Source organism: Pseudophryne corroboree, chromosome 2, assembly GCF_028390025.1.
Source record: "Pseudophryne corroboree isolate aPseCor3 chromosome 2, aPseCor3.hap2, whole genome shotgun sequence".
Taxonomy (NCBI): domain Eukaryota; kingdom Metazoa; phylum Chordata; class Amphibia; order Anura; family Myobatrachidae; genus Pseudophryne; species Pseudophryne corroboree.
In genome coordinates this window covers 252,785,310-252,806,379 of record NC_086445.1, presented here as the reverse complement: position 1 = coordinate 252,806,379, position 21,070 = coordinate 252,785,310, and the positions used below count along the sequence as shown (strand labels likewise).

General features: G+C 45.8%; 1 protein-coding gene across 4 annotated transcripts in view; it reads left to right on the top strand.

Moving 5' to 3' along the window:
* KCNH3 (potassium voltage-gated channel subfamily H member 3) overlaps nucleotides 1–21,070 on the top strand; it is a 158,609-nt gene that overhangs the window by 113,512 nt on the left and 24,027 nt on the right. For all 4 annotated transcript variants that reach the window (XM_063952672.1, XM_063952673.1, XM_063952671.1 and 1 more), the window contains 3 exons: nucleotides 8,721–8,920; nucleotides 9,057–9,306; nucleotides 11,978–12,195. In XM_063952672.1, the coding sequence (XP_063808742.1) occupies nucleotides 8,721–8,920; nucleotides 9,057–9,306; nucleotides 11,978–12,195 (668 nt within the window). The remainder of the gene's footprint in view (nucleotides 1–8,720; nucleotides 8,921–9,056; nucleotides 9,307–11,977; nucleotides 12,196–21,070) is intronic.

Below are 21,070 nucleotides of genomic sequence, written 5' to 3'. Positions count from 1 at the left end.
CGCCCGGGAGAGTGGGGATTTCATCGGGAAGTCTTCCACATGATTGTGAACCATTGGGAAAGACCAAAGGTGGACATGATGGCGTCCCGCCTGAACAAAAAACTGGACAGGTATTGCGCCAGGTCAAGAGACCCTCAGGCAATAGCTGTGGACGCTCTGGTAACACCGTGGGTGTACCAGTCAGTGTATGTGTTCCCTCCTCTGCTTCTCATACCCAAGGTACTGAGAATTATAAGACGTAGAGGAGTAAGAACTATACTCGTGGCTCCGGATTGGCCAAGAAGGACTTGGTACCTGGAACTTCAAGAGATGCTCACAGAGGACTCATGGCCTCTGCCGCTAAGAAGGGACTTGCTTCAGCAAGTACCATGTCTGTTCCAAGACTTACCGCGGCTGCGTTTGACGGCATGGCGGTTGAACGCCGGATCCTAAGGGAAAAAGGCATTCCGGAAGAGGTCATTCCTACCCTGGTCAAAGCCAGGAAGGAGGTGACCGCACAACATTATCACCACATGTGGCGAAAATATGTTGCGTGGTGTGAGGCCAGGAAGGCCCCACAAAGAAATTTCAACTCGGTCGATTCCTGCATTTCCTGCAAACAGGAGTGTCTATGGGCCTCAAATTGGGGTCCATTAAGGTTCAAATTTCGGCCCTGTCGATTTTCTTCCAGAAAGAATTGGCTTCAGTTCCTGAAGTCCAGAAGTTTGTCAAGGGAGTACTGCATATACAACCCCCTTTTGTGCCTCCAGTGGCACTGTGGGATCTCAACGTAGTTCTGGGATTCCTCAAATCACATTGGTTTAAACCGCTCAAATCTGTGGATTTGAAATATCTCACATGGAAAGTGACCATGCTGTTGGCCCTGGCCTCGGCCAGGCGAGTGTCAGAATTGGCGGCTTTGTCTCACGAAAGCCCATATCTGATTGTCCATTCGGACAGGGCAGAGCTGCGGACTCGTCCCCAGTTTCTCCCTAAGGGGGTGTCAGTGTTTCACCTGAACCAGCTTATTGTGGTACCTGCGGCTACTAGGGACTTGGAGGACTCCAAGTTGCTAGATGTTGTCAGGGCCCTGAAAATATAGGTTTCCAGGACGGCTGGAGTCAGGAAAACTGACTTGCTGTTATCCTGTATGCACCCAATAAACTGGGTGCTCTTGCTTCTAAGCAGACGATTGCTAGTTGGATGTGTAGTACAATTCAGCTTGCACATGCTGTGGCAGGCCTGCCACAGCCAAAATATGTAAATGCCCATTCCACAAGGAAGGTGGGCTCATCTTGGGCGGCTGCCCGAGGGGTCTCGGCTTTACAACTTTGCCGAGCAGCTACTTGGTCAGGGGCACACCCTGACTGAGGAGGACCTGGAGTTCTCTCATTCGGTGCTGCAGAGTCATCCGCACTCTCCCGCCCGTTTGGAAGCTTTGGTATAATCCCCATGGTCCTGACGGAGTCCCCAGCATCCACTTAGGACGTCAGAGAAAATAAGAATTTACTTACCGATAATTCTATTTCTCGTAGTCCGTAGTGGATGCTGGGCGCCCATCCCAAGTGCGGATTGTCTGCAATACTTGTACATAGTTATTGTTACAAAAATCGGGTTATTATTGTTGTGAGCCATCTTTTCAGAGGCTCCGCTGTTATCATGCTGTTAACTGGGTTCAGATCACAGGTTGTACGGTGTGATTGGTGTGGCTGGTATGAGTCTTACCCGGGATTCAAAATCCTTCCTTATTGTGTACGCTCGTCCGGGCACAGTATCCTAACTGAGGCTTGGAGGAGGGTCATAGGGGGAGGAGCCAGTGCACACCACCTGATCCTAAAGCTTTTACTTTTGTGCCCTGTCTCCTGCGGAGCCGCTAATCCCCATGGTCCTGACGGAGTCCCCAGCATCCACTACGGACTACGAGAAATAGAATTATCGGTAAGTAAATTCTTATTTTCCCCACTTAAGGGTCCGCTTTATTTATGGATTTAATATATTTTAACCTTCTAATATTGTTACCAACGACTCTTAGTGCTTAGGGTTCTCCCCTCTCTCTGTTCCATATATATATATATATATATATATATATATATATATGAAGAAGAAAGATGAGCAGCGCCAATTAGCGATAACAATTTGTACTAGTATATGGACCAGAAATACTAAAAACCCTCCTCAAAAGGACACTCCCTTTAATATATTTAGGGTGTCAGCTTACGTCTTAAGTAAAAAACACTGGTAAGGTGTTTTAAAAGTAATCTCAGAAATGGTAGATAAGATACTTTAGAGCGACCAATGGTGTCAATTAATATTAAAATAGGAGGTTCTAATTAAAAAATGTATTCACAATAAAATTTGCACCAATAAAAGATATAACACAAAACCACAAAAAAAAATACTAAAAAATTGTATAATCAGAGATAAAAAATAAGAATTTACTTACCGATAATTCTATTTCTCGTAGTCCGTAGTGGATGCTGGGGACTCCGTAAGGACCATGGGGAATAGCGGCTCCGCAGGAGACTGGGCACAAAAGTAAAGCTTTAGAACTACCTGGTGTGCACTGGCTCCTCCCCCTATGACCCTCCTCCAAGCCTCAGTTAGTATACTGTGCCCGGACGAGCGTACACAATAAGGAAGGATTTTGAATCCCGGGTAAGACTCATACCAGCCACACCAATCACACCGTACAACTCGTGATCTAAACCCAGTTAACAGCATGATAACAGAGGAGCCTCTAGAAAAGATGGCTCACTACAGCAATAACCCGATTTTTTGGTAACAATAACTATGTACCAGTATTGCAGACAATCCGCACTTGGGATGGGCGCCCAGCATCCACTACGGACTACGAGAAATAGAATTATCGGTAAGTAAATTCTTATTTTCTCTAACGTCCTAAGTGGATGCTGGGGACTCCGTAAGGACCATGGGGATTATACCAAAGCTCCCAAATGGGCGGGAGAGTGCGGATGACTCTGCAGCACCAAATGAGAGAACTCCAGGTCCTCCTCAGCCAGGGTATCAATTTTGTAGAATTTTACAAACGTATTTGCTCCTGACCAAGTAGCTGCTCGGCAAAGTTGTAAAGCCGAGACCCCTCGGGCAGCCGCCCAAGATGAGCCCATCTTCCTTGTGGAGTGGGCATTTACAGATTTTTAGCTGTGGCAGGCCTGCCACAGAATGTGCAAGCTGAATTGTACTACAAATCCAACGAGCAATAGTCTGCTTAGAAGCAGGAGCACCCAGCTTGTTGGGTGCATACAGGATAAACAGCGAGTCAGATTTTCTGACTCCAGCCGTCCTGGAAACATATATTTTCAGGGCACTGACAACGTCTAGCAACTTGGAGTCCTCCAAGTCCCTAGTAGCCGCAGGCACCACAATAGGTTGGTTCAGGTGAAACGCTGAAACCACCTTAGTGAGAAACTGAGGACGAGTCCTCAATTCCGCCCTGTCCGAATGGAAAATCAGATAAGGGCTTTTACAGGATAAAGCCGCCAATTCTGACACGCGCCTGGCCCAGGCCAGGGCCAACAGCATGACCACTTTCCATGTGAGATATTTTAACTCCACAGATTTAAGTGGTTCAAACCAATGTGACTTTTGGAACCCAAAAACTACATTGAGATCCCAAGGTGCCACTGGAGGCACAAAAGGAAGCTGTATATGCAGTACCCCTTTTACAACGTCTGAACTTCAGGGACTGAAGCTAGTTCTTTTTGGAAGAAAATTGACAGGGCCGAAATTTGAACCTTAATGGACCCCAATTTCAGGCCCATAGACACTCCTGTTTGCAGGAAATGTAGGAATCGACCCAATTGAATTTCCTCCGTCGGGCCTTACTGGCCTCGTACCACGCAACATATTTTCGCCAAATGCGGTGATAATGTTTTGCGGTTACATCCTTCCTGGCTTTGATCAGGATAGGGATGACTTCATCCGGAATGCCTTTTTTCCTTCAGGATCCGGCGTTCAACCGCCATGCCGTCAAACGCAGCCGCGGTAAGTCTTGGAACAGACAGGGTCCTTGCTGGAGCAGGTCCCTTCTTAGAGGTAGAGGCCACGGATCCTCCGTGAGCCTCTCTTGAAGTTCCGGTTACCAAGTCCTTCTTGGCCAATCCGGAGCCACGAATATAGTGCTTACTCCTCTCCATCTTATCAATCTCAGTACCTTGGGTATGAGAGGCAGATGAGGGAACACATACACTGACTGGTACACCCACGGTGTTACCAGAGCGTCTACAGCTATTGCCTGAGGGTCCCTTGACCTGGCGCAATACCTGTCGAGTTTTATAATCATGTGGAAGACTTCTGGGTGAAGTCCCCACTCTCCCGGGTGGAGGTCGTGTCTGCTGAGGAAGTCTGCTTCCCAGTTGTCCACTCCCGGAATTGCTGACAGTGCTATCACATGATTTTCCGCCCAGCGAAGAATCCTTGCAGCTTCTGCCATTGCCCTCCTGCTTCTTGTGCCACCCTGTCTGTTTACGTGGGTGACTGCCGTGATGTTGTCCGACTGGATCAACACCGGCTGACCTTGAAGCAGAGGTCTTGCTAAGCTTAGAGCATTGTAAATGGCCCTTAGCTTCAGGATATTTATGTGAAGTGATGTCTCCAGGCTTGACCATAAGCCCTGGAAATTCCTTCCCTGTGTGACTGCTCCCCAGCCTCGCAGGCTGGCATCCGTGGTCACCAGGATCCAGTCCTGAATGGCGAATCTGCGGCCCTCTAGAAGATGAGCACTCTGCAACCAACACAGGAGGGACACCCTTGTTCTTGGTGACAGGGTTATCCGCTGATGCATCTGAAGATGCGATCCGGACCATTTGTCCAGCAGGTCCCACTGGAAAGTTCTTGCGTGGAATCTGCCGAATGGGATTGCTTCGTAGGAAGCCACCATTTTACCCAGAACCCTTGTGCATTGATGCACTGAGACTTGGCTCGGTTTTAGGAGGTTCCTGACTAGCTCGGATAACTCCCTGGCTTTCTCCTCCGGGAGAAACACCTTTTTCTGGACTGTGTCCAGGATCATCCCTAGGAACAGAAGACGAGTCGTCGGAACCAGCTGCGATTTTGGAATATTGAGAATCCAATCGTGCTGCCGCAACACTACATGAGATAGTGCTACACCGACCTCCAACTGTTCCCTGGATCTTACCCTTATCAGGGAATCGTCCAAGTAAGGGATAACTAAAATTCCCTTCCTTCGAAGGAATATCATCATTTCGGCCATTACCTTGGTAAAGACCCGGGGTGCCGTGGACCATCCATACGGCAGCGTCTGAACTGATAGTGACAGTTCTGTACCATAAACCTGAGGTACCCTTGGTGAGAAGGGTAAATTTGGACATGAAGGTAAGCATCCTTGATGTCCCGAGACATCATGTAGTCCCCTTCTTCCAGGTTCGCAATCACTGCTCTGAGTGACTCAATCTTGAATTTGAACCTCTGTATGTAAGTGTTCAAAGATTTTAGATTTAGAATCGGTCTAACCGAGCCGTCCGGCTTCGGTACCACAACAGTGTGGAATAATACCCCGTTCCCTGTTGCAGGAGGGGTACCTTGATTATCACCTGCTGGGAATACAGCTTGTGAATGGCTTCCAAAACTGTCTCCCTGTCAGAAGGAGACATCGGTAAAGCCGACTTTAGGAAACGGCGAGGGGGAGACGTCTCGAATTCCAATTTGTACCCCTGAGATATCACCTGACGGATCCAGGGGTCTACTTGCGAGTGAGCCCACTGCGCGCTGAAATTCATTGAGACGGGCCCCCCACCGTGCCTGATTCTGCTTGTAAAGCCCCAGCGTCATACTGAGGGCTTTTCAGAGGCGGGAGAGGGTTTCTGTTCCTGGGAACTGGCTGATTTCTGCAGCCTTTTCCCTCTCCCTCTGTCACGGGGCAGAAATGAGGAATCCAAATGCCGTTTGAAATCCGCATCACCTGACCACTGTCGTGTCCATAACCCTCTACTGGTAGAAATGGACAACGCACTTAGACTTGATGCCAGTCGGCAAATATTCCGCTGTGCATCACGCATATATAGAAAATGCATCTTTTAAATGCTCTATAGGCAAAAATATACTGTCCCTATCTAGGGTATCAATATTTTTAGTCAGGGAATCCGACCACGCAAACCCAGCACTGCACATCCAGGCTGAGGCGATTGCTGGTCGCAGTATAACACCAGTATGTGTGTAAATATATTTTAGGATACCCTCCTGCTTTCTATCAGCAGGATCCTTAAGGGCGGCCATCTCAGGAGAGGGTAGAGCCCTTACAAGCGTGTGAGCGCTTTATCCACCCTAGGGGGTGTTTCCCAACGCACCCTAACCTCTGGCGGGAAAGGATATAATGCCAATAACATTTTAGAAATTATCAGTTGTTATCGGGGGAAACCCACGCATCATCACACACCTCATTTAATTTCTCAGATTCAGGAAAACTACAGGTAGTTTTTCCTCACCGAACATAATACCCCTTTTTGGTGGTACTCGTATTATCAGAAATGTGTAAAACATTTTTCCTTGCCTCCATCATGTAACGTGTGGCCCTACTGGAAGTCACATTTGTCTCTTCACCGTCGACACTGGAGTCAGTATCCGTGTCGGCGTCTATATCTGCCATCTGAGGTAACAGGCGCTTTAGAGCCCCTGACGGCCTATGAGACGTCTGGACAGGCACAAGCTGAGTAGCCGGCTGTCTCATGTCAACCACTGTCTTTTATACAGAGCTGACACTGTCACGTAATTCCTTCCAACAGTTCATCCACTCAGGTGTCGACCCCCTAGGGGGTGACATCACTATTACAGGCAATCTGCTCCGTCTCCACATCATTTTTCTCCTCATACATGTCGACACAAACGTACCGACATACAGCACACACACAGGGAATGCTCTGATAGAGGACAGGACCCCACTAGCCCTTTGGGGAGACAGAGGGAGAGTTTGCCAGCACACACCAGAGCGCTATATATATACAGGGATAACCTTATATAAGTGTTTTTCCCCTTATAGCTGCTGTATCTTTAATACTGCGCGTAATTAGTGCCCCCCCTCTCTTTTTTAACCCTTTCTGTAGTGTAGTGACTGCAGGGGAGAGCCAGGGAGCTTCCCTCCAACGGAGCTGTGAGGGAAAATGGCGCCAGTGTGCTGAGGAGATAGGCTCCGCCCCCTTATCGGCGGCCTTATCTCCCGTTTTTCTATGTATTCTGGCAGGGGTTAAATGCATCCATATAGCCCAGGAGCTATATGTGATGCATTTTTTGCCATCCAAGGTGTTTTTATTGCGTCTCAGGGCGCCCCCCCCCAGCGCCCTGCACCCTCAGTGACCGGAGTGTGAAGTGTGCTGAGAGCAATGGCGCACAGCTGCAGTGCTGTGCGCTACCTTGTTGAAGACTGACGTCTTCTGCCGCAGATTTTCCGGACCTCTTCTGTCTTCTGGCTCTGTAAGGGGGCCGGCGGCGCGGCTCTGGGACCCATCCATGGCTGGGCCTGTGATCGTCCCTCTGGAGCTAATGTCCAGTAGCCTAAGAAGCCCAATCCACTCTGCACGCAGGTGAGTTCGCTTCTTCCCCCTTAGTCCCTCGATGCAGTGAGCCTGTTGCCAGCAGGTCTCACTGAAAATAAAAAACCTAAAACTAAACTTTTCACTAAGCAGCTCAGGAGAGCCACCTAGTGTGCACCCTTCTCGTTCGGGCACAAAAATCTAACTGAGGCTTGGAGGAGGGTCATAGGGGGAGGAGCCAGTGCACACCAGGTAGTTCTAAAGCTTTACTTTTGTGCCCAGTCTCCTGCGGAGCCGCTATTCCCCATGGTCCTTACGGAGTCCCCAGCATCCACTTAGGACGTTAGAGAAAAAGTAAATACAAAAATATCTCCAACATGTAAAAAATATTTGTTAAAAAACGTATATGGTATAGCATACGAGGACTCAATTTAAAAATGATATAATATAGATTAATAAGACCAACTTTAGGTAAAAAATCAATATCTTAACTTAAGAGAAGGTAGGTATCCCCAACGCGTTTCGTCCTATCTGGACTTCCTCAAGGGGTCTAACTACATAGAACCTAGTAAATAGAGAGGACAATGGCCAGATAAGACCTGTTAAGGGATTGGTTCTTGGCTGTCTGACTGTAACCTTTCGGTGGAAAATGGCCCTCTTCTTCCTCCTGGTCACTGGATGTTTCTGACTACACACATCATTAATGCCAACTGCTGAAACTATACACCTAGGGAATAACCATTATAAACATGGAAACAGAACTGTGTGGTAGTACACAGTGGTACGCAACATACTACAGTGTCTTTGTCCCATTGTACATGCTTAAGAGCTAATAGTTTTTAATTAATAATTTATATTTCCCCACTTAAGGGTAACGCTTTATTTATGGATTTAATATATTTTAACCTTCTTATATTGTTACCAACGACTCTCAGTGCTTAGGGTTCTCCCCTCTCTCTGTTCCATATATATATATATATATATATATATATATATATATATTCAGTACCTGTCACATTGATCCCTAGCCCCACCTTCTCCTTAACCACTTCCACTGGCTGTTGCTTATTACTTTTTCAGCAAGGGTAAAACACCATTGAAATCTCTAGGTCAGATGTTCCCACCAGTCAGACATCTGTTTTCACTGTCTCACTTGCACTAAATGTAAGCTGCTTGCTGATTGGTTGTTTGATCTTAGTAATTTATGCATGTTGTCTGTGAACTTTTTTCCGCCAGCATTGATGCACGCTCTGGTGTTTGGAAATGTGACAGCAATTATACAGCGCCTGTATGCAAGAAGATTCCTATATCACAGCCGCACTCGGGATCTACGGGATTACATCCGTATCCATGGGATCCCCAAGCCTCTAAAACAGCGTATGTTAGAGTATGTCCAGACTACGTGGGCAGTGAACAATGGTATTGATACCAATGAGGTAAGACCATACTAGTAGGGTGTAGACTTTTTTTATTCATGTTAAAATAATTGTAGTTACTTGGCATTCATGTGTGAATGTCATATTGGGTAAGGTTGTATAAAAGATTCAGAAGCTCTTTTATCCTATTTTGCAGCTGTTACACAGTCTTCCAGATGAACTACGGGCAGACATTGCTATGCACCTCAACAAGGAGCTGCTGCAAATGCCTCTGTTCACCCTAGCAAGCCGTGGCTGCCTGCGCTCTCTGTCCCTGAACATCAGACCATCATTCTGTACGCCTGGGGAGTATCTTATTCGACAGGGGGATGCGCTGGAAGCCCTATACTGTGTGTGCTCAGGATCCATGGAAGTTCTCAAGGATGGAGTCGTGTTAGCCATACTAGGTGTGCGGTGAGAGGCTGTGATGCATGTGCTGTGACCCCATAGTATAGATCAGGTGCGCATAGTCTTTTCCAGTCGAGGCCACATTGTTTGATTACACTCATTGAAGTGGCTGCAATAAAACTTTACTTGCTTAAACATGTCAAATACATACAATTGCACTGCACTGGGCCCACCAGCTTGCATTGAAGTCCAGGTCTTGCTCTGACTGTGGAATTAAAATCAATTATAGAAAATTTTCTGAAATGCAACAGAAACCAGACATTTGTAAGAAGGCAATTATATAACGCTCTGTGATCTTTTTACTTTTGTTTTTGGCTACAGAAAACACATGGTAAAGTAAAATCTTTATAAGGGATACAAAAAAATCTACACCACAAGGATGGCAGTCAGGACTGGTTTAAAAAAAGTAAAAGGCCTGTGTGCTGTGTAAAACAAACAAAAAAATCCCAGTATTTGTCAGCTACATGCAAAAGCAGGCAGTATTTACCTACATACAAAAATAAAAATGTATCTGCACGTCTTGCAGTGCAGCATGGTTTATCCAGGTGCAAAGTTAGTTGCTCCTTTTTGCTTTTCTCTCACTTCAGAATCAGGCCCTTTGTTAGTGGCTGTTATCGGGCAACTCTGACTAGCACTCCAATCTGGTCTGATTGATTGGAATTTAGGTTACCTAACTCTTGATTCCAATTAGTTTTCAGGGGTTCACATACTTTTTTTCAACCTATGCTTTGATTGTTACAAACGTGTTCAATATCGACTAGAAAATGACTGTACTGCAGTTTGTGTGTCGTTAGTTATAGAAGAAATTCAGGTAATTCCAAAGGGTTCATTCACACAGGGTTTTTTTTTTTGTTAGCTATTTGGCAGCGCTGTAACAGGCAGTGCACGTGCTCCTTAAACCCATGACATCATGACGTCACACCCAGGGAGTGGAACCAATGGCTCTGGGAATAGAGCACGGCCCAGAGCACAGGGGTAACCTACCCGGTCCTCGAGAGCTACTAACAGCTTATGTTTTCCAGACCACCTAGCAGGTGCACAGCTGTAGTCATTACTAAATGTCACATTTTCAAATATGCGGTACATTTATTCCTAACCGACACATTCTACAGAGCCATAGGTGGCCTGGAAAACATGAACTGTTGGTAGCTCTCAGAGACCAGGGTTGGCTACCCCTGGCCCAGACCATCCTAATAAATGCTTCAGGCAGCTCCCCAGACTGCAAGGTACCAGCGCGGAGCATCCCTTGGATGTCCCAGGACATCTCTGCTTTAGTGTTACTCTCTATCCTGATAAGCTCTTTAGGATAGATTTAGTAAAGCTTCTAAAATAGAAAAGTGGAGGTGTTGCCCTTAGCAACCAATACGATTCTAAAATGCAATAGAATGATAAAAATATATGTGTATATATATATATATATATATATATGTGTGTGTATTTGTTGAATTGCAAGAAAGGTGAGAGAAGCGCCCTTTGGTGTTATATATCACAAATAATGAGCAAAAGGTGTCCTCCACCATGAATTCACACCCCAAATAGTGGACGTGTACCGTATTAGGTGGTTCAGAACCACTTATTTGACTGCATCCACTGCTTAAACACTCTAGCAGTCCCCTGGATCAGGCCACATCACATATTTCTTCACTGACAGTTTCTCTTAAAGATCCTGGGTGCAGGCTCTCTCTCAGGGGGTGATTCAGACCTGATCGCACACAGGCATTTTTTTGTAGTGCTGCAATCAGGTAGTTGCCGCCTACGGAGGAGGGGGTAATCGCTTGTGCTATTTAACATTATAGATGGGCTATAGTATAGGCTGTATCAAACATTTAAATAATATAAATGAGTGGTCAGGAAACGGTTAAACAAATACACAAACATAATAGAACCAGTACTGCGCTTTCTAAGCACACATTCTCCCACCTTATGGTAAGGCTCATGTCTCTTCTTCCTGGTAGCTACTCTCTGGTCCAGTGCACTGATTGATGACTCAGAACCACACACACCAAACTTGGTAGAAGAAGCTGCTACCAATGGGTGTTTGCAACAGCTCTGCTCTGTCCCTTAAACTGCATGATGTGGTGGCAGCTCTAGTAATCATATTATATACCACTGCTATTGTTGTCATAATTTGAACCACTTGACAAGGGGAGGTGTTTGCCTACGAGTCTCCTGTTAATCCAGTGGTTCTTTCTACAACTTGCAAGCAAAATGTACACAATTTAAAAATGGTGTTTTTAATTTAGTCTAGTAATCATATTATATAACATTCCTATTCTAATTCGAGTCGCAATTCGAGCCACTTGCCAAGAGGAGGGGGGTTTCCGGGCAACCAGAAACCCCCCCCCCCCCCCTGCATTTGCCTATGGGAACATCCGTTTCTTTGGAGAGAAGCAGCCACCCGTGATGCAAGGATTGGATTGGTGATTAAAACTATCACCGTGTCACGTCGATTGATATTTGAATGACATTTACCAAAGGACATTAGTAATACTTATATATTTTCCTGACTACTTGCATTGTGTAGGTGTAGTGCTAGATACCACTTCTATCTATCTATCTATCTATCTATCTATCTATCTATCTATCTATCTATCTATCTTTCCTTGTGTATTACCTGGCAGCACCTCTTTCTTCAGTGATACAATTAATTCTGTGCATCTCTGATTATAGGAAAAGGTGACCTGATTGGCTGTGAGGTCTCTTTTGAGGACACTGTGATTAAAACAAATGCGGACGTCAAAGGCCTGACATACTGTGACCTACAGGGCATCAGTCTGAAGGGACTACGTGACACACTGTCACTTTACCCAGAATATGCACATAAATTCACAAGTCAAATCACACAGCAGCTCAGTTACAACTTGGGAGACAGCAGATGTGAGCCTGAGGTAAGTAAAAACAATCCTATCAACAAAGAACCATAACATCATTATTCTTGTATATTTTAAAATGGATCTTTCTGCTGAAAAATCTTCATATCATTGCATATTGCACCTGTGAACATTACTAAAATATGTCTTATTAATTAACATGTTCTTATGCCACACACTTCCTCCAGAGAAACACAGTGGAGGACAAATACGTCCAAATTCGGAATATTAAGCACTATTTTAAGTGCAATACAGTTGGAGTTATATACTGCTTGGCTTGCACCTGTGGCAAGAAATATGTGGGCATGACGACCATGGCACTTAAGCCATAGAATCCTGGAACACGCAGGAAGTATAAGGAATGCTACGTCAGATCTCAGCAGAATGAGAAAACTTACATCAGTAGCCCGCCATTTCCATACCGTCCACAATGACAGTATACAAAGGATATGAAAATATTCGTGTTGGAGCACCTCCGATTGGGAATCAGAGGGGGTGACCTAACACAAGAACTTCTCAAAAAGGAAAGTGAATGGATTTTCCACTTAGGAGGGATACAACCTGAAGGACTGAATGAAACGATCAACTTTGGTGTTTTCCTTTAGGAATACTTCACACTTTTCATATTTCATCCCCTCCTTCCCTGTCCTTTGCATAGTCCCACTTTCTTTCTTTTCCTTATTTCCCCATATCCCCAGTTCCCTATATCCTTTCACATCCATCCCAGGGGATATTTCAGTCTTTAGCTCCAGGCGTCATCACCCCTCATTAGTACATTCTTACCACACCTTCTGGCCATGCAAACATGCCAGCGTTTCCATTACTCTCAAAGGATCAATTCCACCAGTTCTCACTCAGGTCACCCATTTCACATTCAGGAAGTGTCACCACCACTGTCCCCCTACACTTTTACTCAGGGGAGTCCTTACACCTAGTTGCACCTTCAATACTTTTCTTTTTCTTTGTTTTCACTTTTTCACGTTCATACTGACATCTTCATTCATTTTATTTTCATTGTCAGCTTCCTTTTAACTACAACATGTTTCACTTCAGGTACACCATTTCGCCTGTCTGTATGGCAGCAGTTCACTTTATATCTCATCTTTTAGTTTTCTTTTCCTATAGATTTCACTCACACCTCCACTGACACTTCAATTTCCCACCACACTCTGTCATGCCCTCACTTTTATCCCTTACCACTTACTCCTTTTCTCTTTCACCACCTCATTAGGCACCTTTAAACTCTTATAAGTCATTCAGACCTCACTTCCATTCAATTCCAATTTAAGACCTAGACCCACACATTTTCTTTTCTTCCTTTTTTTTCTGTGGTCCTGGCACGCATGCTTTGGGACATTATCATTACAAATAAATTGCTCCCTACAGCACGGCTTTTTGGCTAAAAATACCTCACATATAGCCTCCGGGGGCTATATGGAGATATTTAACCCCTGCCAGAATCCGTTTAGAGCGGGAGACGAGGCCGCCGAAAAAGGGGCGGGGCCTATCTCCTCAGCACACAGCGCCATTTTCCCTCACAGAAAGGCTGGAGGGAAGGCTCCCAGGCTCTCCCCTGCACTGCACTACAGAAACAGGGTTAAAACAGAGAGGGGGGGCACTAATTTGGCGTTAGAAATATATAAAAAAGATGCTATAAGGGAAAACACTTATATAAGGTTGTCCCTATATAATTATAGCGTTTTTGGTGTGTGCTGGCAAACTCTCCCTCTGTCTCTCCAAAGGGCTAGTACAGTAGGTCCTGTCCTCTATCAGAGCATTCCCTGTGTGTGTGCTGTGTGTCGGTACGTGTGTGTCGACATGTATGAGGACGATGTTGGTGAGGAGGCGGAGCAATTGCCTGTAATGGTGATGTCACTCTCTAGGGAGTCGACACCGGAATGGATGGCTTATTTAGGGAATTACGTGATAATGTCAACACGCGGCAAGGTCGGTTGACGACATGAGACGGCCGACAAACAATTAGTACCGGTCCAGACGTCTCAAAAACACCGTCAGGGGTTTTAAAACGCCCGTTTACTTTAGTCGGTCGACACAGACACAGACAGGGACACTGAATCCAGTGTCGACGGTGAATAAACAAACGTATTCCTTATTAGGGCCACACGTTAAGGGCAATGAAGGAGGTGTTACATATTTCTGATACTACAAGTACCACAAAAGAGGGTATTATGTGGGATGTGAAAAAACTACCGTAGTTTTTCCTGAATCAGATAAATTAAATGAAGTGTGTGATGATGCGTGGGTTCCCCCCGATAGAAAATATGGGCGGTATACCCTTTCCCGCCAGAAGTTAGGGCGCGTTGGGAAACACCCCTTAGGGTGGATAAGGCGCTCACACGCTTATCAGAACAAGTGGCGGTACCGTCTATAGATAGGGCCGTCCTCAAGGAGCCAGCTGACAGGAGGCTGGAAAATATCATAAAAAGTATATACACACATACTGGTGTTATACTGCGACCAGCGATCGCCTCAGCCTGGATGTGCAGAGCTGGGGTGGCTTGGTCGGATTCCCTGACTAAAAATATTGATACCCTTGACAGGGACAGTATTTTATTGACTATAGAGCATTTAAAGGATGCATTTCTATATATGCGAGATGCACAGAGGGATATTTGCACTCTGGCATCAAGAGTAAGTGCGATGTCCATATCTGCCAGAAGATGTTTATGGACACGACAGTGGTCAGGTGATGCAGATTCCAAACGGCACAAAGGTGTATTGCCGTATAAAGGAAGAGGAGTTATTTGGGGTCGGTCCATCGGACCTGGTGGCCACGGCAACTGCTGGAAAATCCACCGTTTTTACCCTAAGTCACATCTCTGCAGAAAAAGACACCGTCTTTTCAGCTTCAGTCCTTTCGTCCCTATAAGAGTCATATCTGCCCAGGGATAGAGGAAAGGGAAGAAGACTGCAGCAGGCAGCCCATTCCCAGGAACAGAAGCGTTCCACCGCTTCTGACAAGCTCTCAGCATGACGCTGAGACCGTACAGGACCCCTGGATCCTACAAGTAGTATCCCAGGGGTACAGATTGGAATGTCGAGACGTTTCCCCTGCGCAGGCTCCTGAAGTCTGCTTTACCAAGGTCTCCCTCCGACAAGGAGGCAGTATGGGAAACAATTCACGAGCTGTATTCCCAGCAGGTGATAATTAAATTACCCCTCCTACAACAAGAAAAGGGGTATTATTCCACACTATATTGTGGTACTGAAGCCAGAAGGCTAGGTGAGACCTATTCTAAATCTAAAAAAATGTGAACACTTACAAAGGTTCAAATCAAGATGGAGTCACTCAGAGCAGTGATAACGAACCGGGAAGAAGGGGACTATATGGTGTCCCGAGACATCAGGGATGCTTACCTCCATGTCCCAAATTTGCCCTTATCACTAAGGGTACCTCAGGTTCGTGGTACAGAACTGTCACTATCAGTTTCAGACGCTGCCGTTTGGATTGTCCACGGCACCCCGGGTCTTTACCAAGGTAATGGCCGAAATGATGGTTCTTCTTCGAAGAAAAGGCGTCTTAATTATCCCTTACTTGGACGATCTCCTGATAAGGGAAAAGTCCAGGGAACAGTTGGAGGTCGGAGTAGCACTATCTCGGATACTGTTACAACAGCAGGGGTGGATTCTAAATATTCCAAAATCGCAGCTGATCCCGACAACAAGTCTCCTGTGCTTAGGGATGATTCTGGACACAGTCCAGAAAAAGGTGTTTCTCCCGGAAGAGAAAGCCAGGGAGTTATCCGAGCTAGTCAGGAACCTCCTAAAATCAGTGCATCATTGCACAAGGGCCATGGTAAAAAAATGGTGACTTCCTTCGAAGCAATTCCAGTCGGCAGATTTCATGCAAGAACTTTTCAGTGGGATCTGCTGGACAAATGGTCCGGATCGCATCTTCAGATGCATCAGCGGATAACCCTATATCCAAGGACAAGGGTGTCTCTCCTGTGGTGGTTACAGAGTGCTCATCTTCTAGAGGGCCGCAGATTCGGCATTCAGTTTTGGATGTTGGTGACCACGGAGGCCAGCCCGAGAGGCTGGGGAGCAGTCACACAAGGAAAAAATTTCCAGGGAGTGTGATCAAGTCTGGAGACTTTTCTCCACATAAATATAGCTAAGGGTAAATTTATAATGCTCTAAGCTTAGCAAGACCTCTGCTTCAAGGTCAGCCGGTATTGATCCAGTGGGATAAAACATCACGGCAGTCGCCCACGTAAATAGACAGGGCGGCACAAGAAGCAGGAGGGCAGTGGCAAAAAACTGCAAGGACTTTTCGCTGGGCGGAAAATCATGTGATAGCACTGTCAGCAGTGTTTCATTCCGGGAATGGAAACTGGGAAGCAGACTTCCTCAGTAGGCACGACCTCCACCCGGCAGAGTGGGAACTTCATGGGGAAGTTTTCCACATGATTGTAAACCGTTGGGAATTACCAAAGGTGGACATGATGGCGTCCCGTCTGAACAAAAAACGGGACAGGTATTGCGCCAGGTTAAGAGACCCTCAGGCAATAGCTGTGGACGTTCTGGTAACACCGTGGGTGTACCAGTCGGTGTATGTGTTCCATCCTCTGCTTTTCATACCTAAGGTACTGAGAATTATAAGACGTAGAGGAGTAAGAACTATACTCATGGCTCCGGATTGGCCAAGAAGGACTTGGTACCCGGAACTTCAAGAGATGCTCACAGAGGACTTATGGCCTCTGCCGCTAAGAAGGGACTTGTTTCAGCAAGTACCATGTCTGTTCCAAGACTTACCGCAGCTGCGTTTGACGGCATGGCGGTGGAACGCCGGATCCTAAGGGAAAAGGCATTCAGGAAGAGGTCATTCCTACCCTGGTCAAAGCCAGAAAGGAGGTGACCGCACAACATTATCACCACATGTGGCGAAAATATGTTGCGTGGTGTGAGGCCAGGAAGGCCCCACGAAGAAATTTCAACTCGGTCGATTCCTGCATTTCCTGCAAACAGGAGTGTCTATGGGCCTCAAATTGGGGCCCATTAAGGTTCAAATTTCGGCCCTGTCGATTTTTCTTCCAGAAAGAATTGGCTTCAGTTCCTGAAGTCCAGAAGTTTGTCAAGGGAGTATTACATATACAACCCCTTTTGTGCCTCCAGTGGCACTGTGGGATCTCAACGTAGTTCTGGGATTCCTCAAAACACATTGGTTTAAAACCAGTCAAATCTGTGGATTTGAAGCATCTCACATGAAAAGTGAACATGCTCTTGGACCTGGCCTGGACCAGGCGAGTGTCAAATTGGTGGTTTTTTTCTCAAAAAAGCCCATATCTGTTTGTCCATTCGGACAAGGCAGAGCTGCGGACTCGTCCCCAGTTCTCTCCCTAAGGTGGTGTCAGTGTTTCACCTGAACCAGCTTATTGTGGTGTCTTGCGCCTACTAGGGACTTGGAGGACTCCAAGTTGCTAGATGTGGTCAGGGCCCTGAAAATATAGGTTCCAGGACGGCTGGAGTCAGGAAAACTGACTTGCTGTTATCCTGTATGCACCCAAAAAACTGGGTGCTCTTGCTTCTAAGCAGACTTTTGCTAGTTGGATGTGTAATACAATTCAGCTTGCACATTCTGTGGCAGGCCTGCCACAGCCAAAATATGTAAATGCCCATTCCACAAGGAAGGTGGGCTCATCTTGGGCGGCTGCCCGAGGGGTCTCGGCTTTACAACTTTGCCGAGCGGCTATTTAGTCAGGGGCAAACACGTTTGTAAAATCCTACAAATTTGATAACCTGGCTAAGGAGGACCTGGAGTTCTCTCATTCGGTGCTGCAGAGTCATCCGCACTCTCCCGCCCGTTTGGGAGCTTTGGTATAATCCCCATGGTCCTTTCAGGAACCCCAGCATCCACTAGGACGATAGAGAAAATAAGAATTTACTTACCGATAATTCTATTTCTCGGAGTCCGTAGTGGATGCTGGGCGCCCATCCCAAGTGCGGATTATCTGCAATACTTGTACATAGTTACAAAAATCGGGTTATTATTGTTGTGAGCCATCTTTCAGAGGCTCCGCTGTTATCATACTGTTAACTGGGTTCAGATCACAGGTTGTACAGTGTGATTGGTGTGGCTGGTATGAGTCTTACCCGGGATTCATAAATCCTTCCTTATTGTGTACGCTCGTCCGGGCACAGTATCCTAACTGAGGCTTGGAGGAGGGTCATAGGGGGAGGAGCCAGTGCACACCACCTGATCCTAAAGCTTTACTTTTTGTGCCCTGTCTCCTGCGGAGCCGCTATTCCCCCATGGTCCTTTCAGGAACCCCAGCATCCACTACGGACTCCGAGAAATAGAATTATCGGTAAGTAAATTCTTATTATAGCTTATACCTGGTCCCCACAATATCAATAATATTTATAGGGCTTCTCACCGCCGGGGATTTCCCAATTATTAGGGATTGGATATACGGACAAGATCTAGTCGTACCGCCAACCGCCTTTTTTATTATTGTTGTGTTATATGTAAGTCATGTCATTGTATCATAGGAGATTTATCTTTTAAATGGCTTTATTAAAAGTTAAGTTTTATTTCTCTCATTCATTTTTCATAATTATCCATTCTAAGAGTGCGCCCACAAAGAAGTCTTCTTTCTTTTTCTTGTTAATAGGTGTACAGTAAGCAATTACTGACTTTAGGGTGCACCACCAGTCCAACTTAATAGGGCATTTAGCCATGGTATCTAAGGTACACTGGTATTTTTACAAGAATCTTTAGTTATCACATACCTGTGCGGAATCAAGTTCAGTTCTCTAGGTGTTTTCAATCCATGTCAGATCCTTTCCGACGGAAAGGATTCGACATAAGTGTATTCAATGGCCGGCCAAACCCGACAGATTTGGCCCATTCCAGACAATGGCAATCCAACTTTTTTTTTAAAGCCAGACTGACATTGTCGGAAACGGGGCTAAAACTTGTCGGGTTTGGCCGCGCTTCCGACAATCCACGTGGATCGGCGGCTTAAGCCACCAATCCGCATGCATTCCGACAGGCTTCCAACAAGTCTGATTTCCCGACTTTTCAGGAAAAAAAGGGGTCACATTGAATAGGTCGGAACCCCTCCCGACCTAAACCTGTCGGAAACTTCCAACAAGACGGCAGTTTCCAACAATAATTGAATACACCCCCAAGTCTGCTGTATGTGTCTGTCTGTGGATCTGAGTTCTCAGTCATCGCACTAGAGAGAGGTAAGTAGGTTCCATGATCCTCAGGCCTGCATATGTCTGAAGTACGGTATTACATAAAGTGCACTTTGTTTGGGGCAGACTATAGCTTGTTACATGCTAATAGTGCATCCTTCATGGACTGGTAAACTATCGATCTAAAATCAAACATTTGGAATCCCACCTCCAGAAATCCTGTGTTTGCCACTAAACTGTTGCCAGTCTATATGTAATGAAAGAGTCCATTGGAGGCACTATTGTTGTCTCTAATCCAGAATAGTATATGGAGGGTAGAGAAGAGGAAAGTATTGCTAGAGTAAATATGTCCACAATGTTTTCTGTTTGTGATGCTATTTTATTTCATTATATGGTACAGTTTTTGTTGTACAGTATGCATGACATTTGAGCACTATTATAATGATAAACTGTTTGCACCCCGCCTCTAATGCCAGGTTCCAGACCATGCACTAGAATTATACATTCACACATTTACACTCTATTAGAGGGTCATTTTCCTTGTAGAGCAGGAACATGGATGAACATATTTGCTTGGTTTGTTTCTATAGAAACTGCACCAAAATTCATCCTGCTGCCAATCACAATTAGTGGTTGGATTAACAGATATGTTTTCTTGTGTGAAAGTATCATTCAAATATAGCACATTGCATACTAAGAATGTTGTGTATAAAAAAAAAAAGAAGGAATTTAATACCTACTGGTAATTCCTTTTCTCGTAGTCCGTAGTGGATACCGGGATGACATTAGTACCATGGGGTATAGATCGGGTCCATTGGAGCCTGGCACTTTAAGAAATCATTAGTGTGTGCTGGCTCCTCCCATCTATGCCCCGCCACCAGACTCCATCTAGGAAAACTGTGGCCGAGGAGACGGACATGCCATGAGAGAAGGAAATATAACGAAAGCGGTGAGGCAACGAACCAACACACAACAGTAATAAAAGATAGCAGCGCTAAACAGAACACAGGATAGCAACACACAACAGTAATAAAAGATAGCAGCGCTAACCAGCACAGAGGATAGCAACACTAACTATAACAAGGATAGCAAAGCTACCTGAACATGGAACAGGTACAGCAACAGCAGATCTAACCAAGAACACTTACAACCAGGTAAGCAGGAACACGAAGCACAGAGGCGGGCGCCAAGTATCCACTACAGACTACAAGAAAATGAATTACCGGTAGGTATTAAATTCCTATTTTCTCTAACGTCCTAGTGGATACTGGGATGACATTAGTACCATGGGGAAGTCCCAAAGCTCCCAGAACGGGTGGGAGAGTGCTGAGACCCCTGCAAAACCGCCTGACCAAACTGAAGGTCCTCTCTGACCAAGGTGTCGAACCTATAGAACTTTACGAACGCGTTTGAACCAGACCAAGCTGCGTGGCACAACTTTAAGGCCGAGACGCCCTGGGCAGCCGCCCAGGAAGAACCCACCGAGCTTGTGGAGTGGGCCTGGATAGAACTCGGCAGCGGCAATGCTGCCGAAGAATAGACTTGTTGAATGGTCAAACTGAGCCAACGAGCAATTGACTGCTTAGAAGCAGGATTACCAATTTTGGTAGCATCATAAAGGACAAAAAGTTAGTCAGATTTCCTGTGACAAGCAGTCCTCTTGACGTAAATTTTCAAAGCCATCACAACGTCCAAGGACTTTGGAGCAATTGATGTGCCAGCCATCACT